Below are 9,235 nucleotides of genomic sequence, written 5' to 3'. Positions count from 1 at the left end.
ATAGCTGCTCTTCTGATTATTACCCCAAGCATTAATTGTCTTTCTCCTGAGTCAAAATGCTCCATTGCAGCACAGAGAGGAGACACTTTTAGCAAACAAATCTGGCCTAAGAGAAGCAGAAGTGAAATGGAACAAATATTTTGGCTTTTTTTTCTTTTTAACGGTGCTCCATAACAAGGCCAAGCACATCCTCAATCAGTTAATTCACTGCATGAAAAATGAGGAAAAATGTATCAAAATGAGGGATTTTTTTGAAAACTTCACGATTTATGGTGATGTTTAAATACGGTGTGAGAAGAGATTTAAACAAGGAAACCAATGGGAAGAGCTGCCTAATTCACCCTGGGAGTGTTGGGATCAGACCCAAAATTCATCCCAGCGCTGGGAAAACATCCCTGGCTTGCAACTGCCCGAGAAAACAAGTAAATCCCAGTCCCTAACCATGGCACTTGAGCTTTATTTCTAAAAAAAATAGTAATTGGGACAATTCTGTGTGTCATAGTTAATGTGCCAGAGCTGGTGTAAAGTTCCTACGATGAGAGGAGGTGAGTTAATAAGGAAATATGTCCAACGTGACAGCCAGAGGTTATTTAATGTCATATTTTATTTTGATTCTGGTAAATCAGCTTTTTAAAAACATGCCCACAGACCCTCTGGGCCACCACAACCCCTCAGGACCGATGTGAGTGCCAAAATCTCTCCCTGGCTGCCTCCTCATCCTCCCAGCAGCCAAGGGATGATCCCACGGCATCACTGATCCATCAGCAGCTCAGAAACAGGAATTTTCAGTAGACTAATAAAGTGAATTATGCACCTCTCAGTACTTCTGAAAGTTTCAGATTTATTTGTGCCAAAGAACAATGGTTTTAGGGGTTTTTTTTACACTCTCTAAATAACTTTAATACTCCTTTACACAAACCTTTATATAGTTCATGACCATGTCTAAAGCACTAAATAATACTGATTCAAAGATAAAATAGCTTTAAATCTTTTCATGTGATTTTAAGAAACCTACTGCTCATGTTCACATCTGACTGAGCTCTACAAATCAAACTCTGCAATCTTTACCGAAACTTTTATTTTTTTAGATTATCAGAACCAATTCCTGGAGGGGTTTGGACCACAGGAGGATTTGCAGGAGCTGACCTGATGAAAATTACAGTCAGGCCATGAGTTTCTTTACGTAATTTGAACAGGCCAATTACAAACCTGGGGCCTGGGATGGGAAATCCCCTTTCCAAGCTGGTCCTGCTGGTGATTGGATGCTGGTTCCTCTCAGCCATCGCAAAGGACGTGTCACTTCTTGGGGCTGCCATTTAAAACTAATCCATATATTCACAGAGTCACAGAATATTCTGTTGGGAGGGACCCACAAGGATCAAGTCCAATTTTTAAGTGAATGGGGATCAAACCCACAAGCTCGGTGTTACCAGCACCCTGCTCTAACCAACTAATATTGCAAATATAAATATTTGTGTGAAAATATTGTGAAAAGCAGACACTAAAGCATTTCTGATGCTCATTTCTCCTCTCACAGGCACAGGGGAAATCCTGTTTTCCAGTGACACTGTGAAGTAAGATAACACACAGGTACCCCCAAAATGCCAAGCAGTGGAAGGAGTTCTGGAAAACTTATTGCAAAGTCCAGAACACTGGAGTTACAAGGGAAAAACTCCTAGCAATGCTGCAAAAAGCACCTCCTATTCTCTTCAAGGCTTTTTTATCTTTGCCAGGCCCTCTCCTGTAGCCTGTGTGAGTTTATCTCTCCTCCCACCACAGAGACTGTAACTCCTCTGGAACGCAAGAGGACAAAACATCCAAATTATCTTTGAGAAAGGTATTTTTTTCTTAGGCAGGAAAGGCTTCCTAAGCGAAACAAGGCCTAATGTCCTCGTTACAAATCTTCTGGAAGGGTATCTGCACTCGACAGAAGACACCTTCTCCCTCTAAATCTACCTCAGGACCTCGAGAACATCCGGGTAGAGCAGGAAGCCCGTGAAGACGCTGTCGTCCTCCGCGCCCGCGTAGACCCCGTTCCAGTCCCGCGCCACCTCCAGCCACACCTGGTCTCCTGCACCGAGCTTCAGGATGGTCAGGAAGGAGGCCTGGTCGATCTCCTGCCCGTGGACGGTGTCCCTGGCCTTGGCCACCCTCCTGGTGCGCGCCACGAGGCCGACGCGCGCCGGCCGCCCGCGCACCGTCAGGTGGAAGGCGAAGACGTAGGTGCCGGGCACGGAGCAGTTGAACTTGCCGGTGGAAGGGTTGTAATCCCGCTGCTCGTTGTACAGGACCCTGTCAAACCTGATGGGCACGTTGGGGGGAGGGAAGGGTTTGGACAGCCCGGCGCTGAAGGCCGATCTCGGGGCCTTGGCGGGGTCGCCCCGGGCGCCCTTGGCCCCGCGCGAGCCCTTCTTGCCCGGCGCCCCCCGGCCCCCCTTGGTGCCCGCCACCCCCTTGGGACCGGCAGGTCCCATCATGCCGGCAGGGCCCAGGTCCCCTTTCTCACCCTTAGTTCCTCGCTCGCCCTTTTCTCCCTGTTTTCCGTCCGCCCCCCGAATCCCCTCAGTCCCCGTGTCCCCTTTGCTCCCTTTTTCCCCCTTGGTCCCCCCTTCCCCTCTGTCTCCCTTCGCCCCTCTCCCCCCTGGCTCCCCACAGTAGCCCTTCTCCCCCGTGTCTCCCTTTTCCCCTTTGTCACCCTGTTCTCCCACCACTCCTGGGTCTCCGGGATCCCCCCTGTCCCCCTTGGCTCCTTTGGTCCCGTTCTCACAAGTGTCCCCTTTGGACCCCTTTTGTCCCTTCAGCCCAGGGAAGCCGTAGTTGCCCTTATTGCCTTTGGCTCCGGCTTCACCTGGAACAGGGAAAAGTAAGGGGGGAAAGGAAGATTAAAACACCAACAGTGTTGGATTGTTTTGGAGACAGAGACAGCAAAGGGAAAGGTCAGGGCAATATTCCTGGTTTCCCAGCCTGTGTTACATACCTTGCAGCCCAGGTTTCCCTGGATAACCGGGATTTCCACTTGCTCCTCGCTCGCCTTGCTCCCCTTTTCCTCCTAGAACATTCCACCATTAATGAATTCATTACTCGGTGCTGGTGTCTGCAGCCAGCAATCATCACACAGCAATCAATCCATTGGGACCATTTCCATGTGTCCCTCACTTCCCTGACAGAACAGACACCAGCAGTGTGTGTTTGCAAGAAACCCCTTCAGAAACCTCGGCTGAATCTCACACCTCAAGAACCATCTCACTCTGTGCTGGATTTCTGCCTCACTGGGAGGCAGTTCCTGCTGTTTAACGGCAAGATGCAGAAGGTGACAGCATTCCTCACTCCAGGATTGCCAAAAGCCTTGTTCCAGAAGTGAATCAAGGCCTAAAAGGCTGACTAAACAGCTCAGCACTCTGCTGCTGGAAGCCCTGTATCAGCTTTGCTGTGGGATTCTCCACAACCCAAGGCAACCACGGGATCCTGCCAGAGGTGTGTGGGACAGGAATCAGCTACTCCAAGCCCAAAATGAAGGGCAGGCTTTCCTTTTGGTCACTCCTGATGGGTAATAACTGCTCTCCATCCAAGCTGAAATTATTTTGCCTGAGACACTTCAACCGAAAAGCAGCTTCTACACCTGCTTCCATGGTGGGTTTTCCCACTTATGTCCCTCATCCAAAGCAAACTGAACTCAGTTTTTAAATTATTCAGAACAAGGATGTCCTTTGATATCTTTATGAGCAGCTGCTCTTATACCACCTGAACATGTACCTGAGTTGTTGCCCCTGCACTAATGCCCCCTAAACCTCTCCAGGTGTCAATCCCTATCAGGACACTCCTTTCTCTTGGAAAAAAAGGGTTTCTTTACATTTTGAGGTATTGGATGAGGACAACAGCATTTGCTTTACCTCTCTCTCCTTTAGAACCTTTTGGACCTTGAGGGCCTGGAGCTCCTGGCAGACCTGGCAGACCATCATCTCCCTTGTCCCCCTTGGGACCTGAAACACAACCACATGAACAAAATTATCTTAGTAACTCAAGTTTTCACTTTATAAACAACATCTACAACAAATGCTGAGCAACCTGGCACTGGGGAGTGTGTGGAAGGGGCTTCCATCCCTCTGGGAAGAGCTGGGTGTTTTATTTGACATCATACAACCAGTGCAAATCTTACAGTTCTGCATTTCACCCTTGGCCGTAGTTAAAGACTTTTTAAAACCAACTTTGAGCTGCCTCAGAGCCACAGGAGCTCAGACAGTGACGAAACTTCAGAAGTAATCACTTTTTAATACCTGAGTGCGTCTAAGGAGCTCCCATTGCTTCGGAATTGCCCCTCTCCTTAAAGAGAATTAAGTCTGCAAATACAGAAGTGGCACCTGGCTGACAGTTCCTTGCTGCAGAAAGGATGGGTTGAAAGGCAAGGAAGCTGGCTCCAATCTTTCCTTCATTTTTACATCCACCTGGGAATCTCAGAGACTCCCAGTGAATGTCTGGGAGCAGATTATGGCAGCTCCAATCATCCCAAGGACTTTTCCATCAACACTCCAGAGACATAAGAAATCAAACTCCCTTTGCAGCCACTAAAACTTCCATTAGCCAATCCCTCCCGAGCCCTGGGAAGTGAGAATCCCTGGAGTACATTGTATTAAAGGAGAATTATTTCATGATTTTACCACCTTTCTTCGGCTGAACAGTTTCTCTTTCCAATATTAGTGCTTTTAAAGTGAACATTTGCAGACTAATGCACTATTCATTCGAGCAGGATGAGAATGAGGTGCTCTATAAGGTGTATTTTAACAGTAGAAAGAAGAGACAAAGTGTGTTTTATGAAATATTTATAAAGAGCTGCCTCTTGTGAGAGGTCCTTTATTTATTTATTTTGGGGCTCGAACCCAAAATTATTCCTGTACTTAATTTCCTCTTTTCCAGTGGGAAAAAAAAAAAGATGAGAAAAAAAGAGAGGGGTTTATTACAAACCTTCAGCAAAGATGCAAAACCACTCCAAGGTAGTTTTGAGGCTCACAAAGCCATGGTTGGAGTGACTGGGAAAGTAAATCTGTGACTCCCAAGGGCTCAGACACAGGGACAGAGAATTGAAGAGCGTGGCCACCTGCCAGCAGGAACGGGGGACAGGGCTTTGCTCAAGTCCCACACCAGTGTGATCCTATGGGAGGGAGCTCCTTTTGGGGGCCTTCCCACTCGTTTTGGTGGTTTATAACTCCTGGGATGTGATCAGAATGCACTTTTTTGCTCTGGATTTACACAAGGTGTGATCACATTCAGCATTGCATTGAATCATAGAACATCCTGAGCTGGGAGGGATCCCCAAGGATCATGGAGCCCAACCCTCAGCCCTGCACAGACCCATCCCCAGAGTCACCCCCTGTGCCCCAGAGGATCAGCCAAACCCTCCTGGAGCTCTGGCAGCCTTGGGGCTGTGCCCACTGCCCTGGGGAGCCTGGTCAGTGCCAACCACCCTCTGGGGGAAGAACCTTTCCCTGAGATCCAACCTGACCCTGCCCTGGCACAGCTCCAGCCCTTCCCTGGGTGCTGTCCCTGGTCCCACAGAGCAGAGGTGGTGCTGCCCCTCCATTGCTCACGAGGAAGCTGCAGATTGCTGTGAGGTCTCCCCTCATTTCCCACACGAACCATTTCTCGAAGGAAAAGCTCCTTGATTTGGTGCCCGTGAGGGCAGTGAGAGGGTGATCCCCGTACCTGGGGGTCCCTGCTCCCCCGGCAGCCCCCGGGGCCCCGCGGAAGGGGGGCAGCAGTCGCAGCAGTTGAAGAAGAACTCGGCCGTGTCCAGGGTGTAGTTCTCGAAGGGGAATATCGTGGTGGCCCCTCGGCTCGGGGGGGGTGACTCAGCTCCACCTGGAGCTGCCGGGACCGGGATTTTCCCCGGGAGAAGGGTGGGAGGGGAGCGAGAGGCCACCAGCTGTGGGGGCTTTGGCTTCGTGTACTTCACGGCCGGGGTCACCTTCAGCCCCGCGCGCACGACCACGGCCACGGCCAGAGCCAGGAATGCCCAGATGGGCCCCGGGGAGCTCCACATCCTGGCAGCTGTGGGAAAACACAAACACAACAATAATCCCTCCAAAACACCCTCTGCCTCTGCCCCACAAAGCCACAGGACTGAGCTTTGAGGCTGGGAGGGTGGGCAGGCCCTGGCACAGGGTGCCCAGAGAAGCTGTGGCTGCCCCATCCCTGGGAGTGTCCAGGGCCAAGTTGGGTTGTAAAGGACCTTAAAGGACCTTAAAGGTCCTTAGAACAAAAGGTTCCTTAAAGGACCTAAAGGACCTTTGGGTTGTAAAGGACCTTAAGGACCTCAAAGGACCTGCCATGGGCAGGGACACCTTCCCCTAACCCAGGTTGCTCCAGCCTGGCCTTGGACACTTCCAGGGCTGGGGCAGCCACAGCTTCTCTGGGCAACCTGTGCCAGGGCCTCACAGGGAAGAATTTCTTCCCAATATCTAACTTAAATTATCCCTCTTTCACTTTGAAGCTGTTCCCTCTCGTCCTATCACTCCACACTCTTCTGAAAAGTTTCTCCCAAACTTTCTTGCAAGCCCACTTTAGGCACTGGAAGGATACAAATAGAAATCAGTAATGATTTCAGAGTTCTACAAAACTGCACAATTTATATAAAGCTTTGCTCCAAAAGAACAAATGGAAACAAAATGACACATCAAGTTTCCCAAAATGAAGTATTTTGGAATCAAAGCACCAAGCACCAAATATTCCAAAAATTTCACCTTGATTTTTTTTCTGACTGATTTTCTGGACTTCCATATTTTTAGTGCAAACTATCACATCTGTTCTTTTGATTTTTAAGGTGTTGATTCAGCTGAACTAGAAAGAAAGAACACAGTAAAAAGATATTATTTTTTTCCTATAGAACAGGTGATGCCTCTCAGGTGACTTGTCATAAAAAGCATCTTTGTTTCTTTTTTAAATACAAACAGAACAGAGTCCCTTTCTTGCTGAACCTGTAACCCAACCTTCCCTACAGGCACAGCACTTCAGTGCATGAGAAAGTCTCCAGGAGGTATTCCAACTATCCCTGCCATCCAGGGGGCAAAAGGAGATCCCATTCCAAGTCAGGCATTTGCAGGATTAGAATCTTTCCATCTTTAAGAATTCAATTTTAGAGGAAAGGGTGGTGATTTTCTTTTTTTCCATTTTCACACAAAACCAAATCATGTCGTGGAAAACTGAATATCCACATAAAATTCCCAGTGGTCACTGTTGCCATTCAACACATTCTTCACCCCCTCAGCTCCAGTAAAGGCTAAAATTCTCCTTCTGAACAACATACTCATACAGGAGTGTCCTGCCACTGCTGGAGATAAGTAAAAAAAAACCATAATTTCCACACAGAAAGAACCTATGACTTAAAAGATCAATTAACTTTATGGGAAGTGGTAAATCAGTTCTCAAATCCCAATAATTTCTGTTTCGCTGTCACACCCCACTTCTGCTGCAAAGCTCTAAACCAGACATGTTCCAGTTAAATAGTCAGAATTATGGATTGCTGTTAAATACTGCAAAAACATAATTAATAACAAAATTATACCCTAGTGGTCTGTTTAAAAAATAACATGCTCAGAGCAAGGAATCATTAAACAGATTTTCATTATAAGGGGCAAGACTGTTCCTAAAATAATTATTCTTCATGTGTGGAAGGTGTCCCTGCCCATGGAAGGGGAGTTGGAATGAGATGATCTTTAAGGTCTCTTCCAACCCATTCTGTGATTCTATATAGAAGTATTTTAATAAAACTGAAATTATGGACTTTTTCTTTCCATTAACTCATCACCACTGAATTAAAAATCATTCCTTTGAATCCCCCCCACTACGAAAGATTGTGGTTCAGGGTGGACACAAAGCAGGAAGAATTAAATTTTGCTGCAGTGCCACCTCACTCAGTACATCTGTATTTAATTGGATTTAAATATCTCCTAACTGTTTACATATATCCCATAATGACATGGGAATAACACACTTGTTCTTTCATCTGCTCCCTAAAATTCTAGTATTTAGATATTCCAGATCACGACAGGTATTTAACCCCAATCTGCCAGCTTTAGATACCAAGGAGATTATTTAGATATCAAGATTGCATTTTCTGTTATTTAATTATTTCTAGTTCTTATATGAGGGAGGAAAAAAACTAGTCCTCATGCAGCCATAGATTCCTTACAGCAAGTCATTTTTCTGGGGTCAAATTCCACTGCCCCTATGTCTTAAATTCTACAAGTTCACTGCAAATACCCCTCCTGAAACCTGAACAACCAGGGTGTGCTCCCTCCTACCTTATAAACGCTCCTGCTCCCAGGAAAACCCCCCCTCCATGGCACTTGGAACAAGACAATCTTATTTTGGGAGAGAATCAGTTTTATTTGGGGAACAGCTGCTCCCGTGGCCAATAAGAGCCAGCACAGGAGAGAAGGGGGGGATTGGCAAAGTCCCCTGAAAGGAGCAAGGTGACATCGATACCTGGGGACATTCAAACACCTCCCTGGGCTGGGAGGCTGCTCTTCACGTGGGATGGGTTTGGGATCTTCCCCAACAGCAGTTTTTGGGGATTTAGGGAAGCTCCTCTTTAACCTCACGTGGTACCACCAGGCTCAGAGTGAATTTGTCCATTTGCTTGAGCAGGATCCAGGAGAAAAGAGTGAAAACCAAAGCAGCACAGAAAAGAAGCCAGTTTTGCAATATTAGGTAATTTAAGTATTAATGCTCAAGTAGGCAAACTGGAAAAGAGAATATTCACAAAGAAGTGGGTAACATGGAATTAAATTGTGCTTGAGCTGAGTAAAAAGTGTTAAAAGGAAGTTAATGTTCCCGTGTGAAATCACAATTCCCATTTCTCACAGATTTCCCATGATTTAGCAGCTCCTGGAAGAGCCCCTCCCACACACATCCCCCAATAACCTGATTTTCTGAAACACTGCAACGTGTTCTGGTTTTCTTTGTTCATTATCACAAAACAATTGAGCCAAACAGAAAACAGACTGAAGAGGAAATTCTCTGCTGTGCTGCTGATTAGGGGAAGGAGTATTTCTATATGAGCAGTGGAATAGATAATTAATCAATCCAAGATATAATTCCAATTTTTTCCCATTTTCTCTTTTTGGTCCTCACTGTCCAGGGCCCCCTTGTTTTCCTCCTTTCCCGCTGTATCCTGGTTTACCAACAGAAGGGTGAGAATTGTTAAATTCCACTTATTAAGAGTAACTTTGGATTCTAGTTT

At 46.9% G+C, this 9,235-nt stretch overlaps 1 protein-coding gene across 1 annotated transcript; it reads right to left on the bottom strand.

The window, feature by feature from the left end:
- Nucleotides 1–821: 821 nt before the first annotated feature.
- OTOL1 (otolin 1) lies at nucleotides 822–6,034 on the bottom strand. Its single transcript, XM_027745296.2, has 4 exons — nucleotides 5,698–6,034; nucleotides 3,891–3,980; nucleotides 2,978–3,049; nucleotides 822–2,848 (listed from the first exon to the last, which is right to left on the bottom strand). The coding sequence occupies exons 1-4, from the start codon at nucleotides 6,032–6,034 to the stop codon at nucleotides 1,953–1,955; spliced, it is 1,395 nt and encodes a 464-aa protein (XP_027601097.1). The 3' UTR covers nucleotides 822–1,952.
- Nucleotides 6,035–9,235: the final 3,201 nt, after the last annotated feature.

Source organism: Pipra filicauda, unplaced genomic scaffold, assembly GCF_003945595.2.
Source record: "Pipra filicauda isolate LSUMZ 115617 unplaced genomic scaffold, ASM394559v2 scaffold78_size3787270_pilon, whole genome shotgun sequence".
NCBI classification, from domain to species: domain Eukaryota; kingdom Metazoa; phylum Chordata; class Aves; order Passeriformes; family Pipridae; genus Pipra; species Pipra filicauda.
This window is presented reverse-complemented; position numbering and strand designations above follow the sequence as displayed.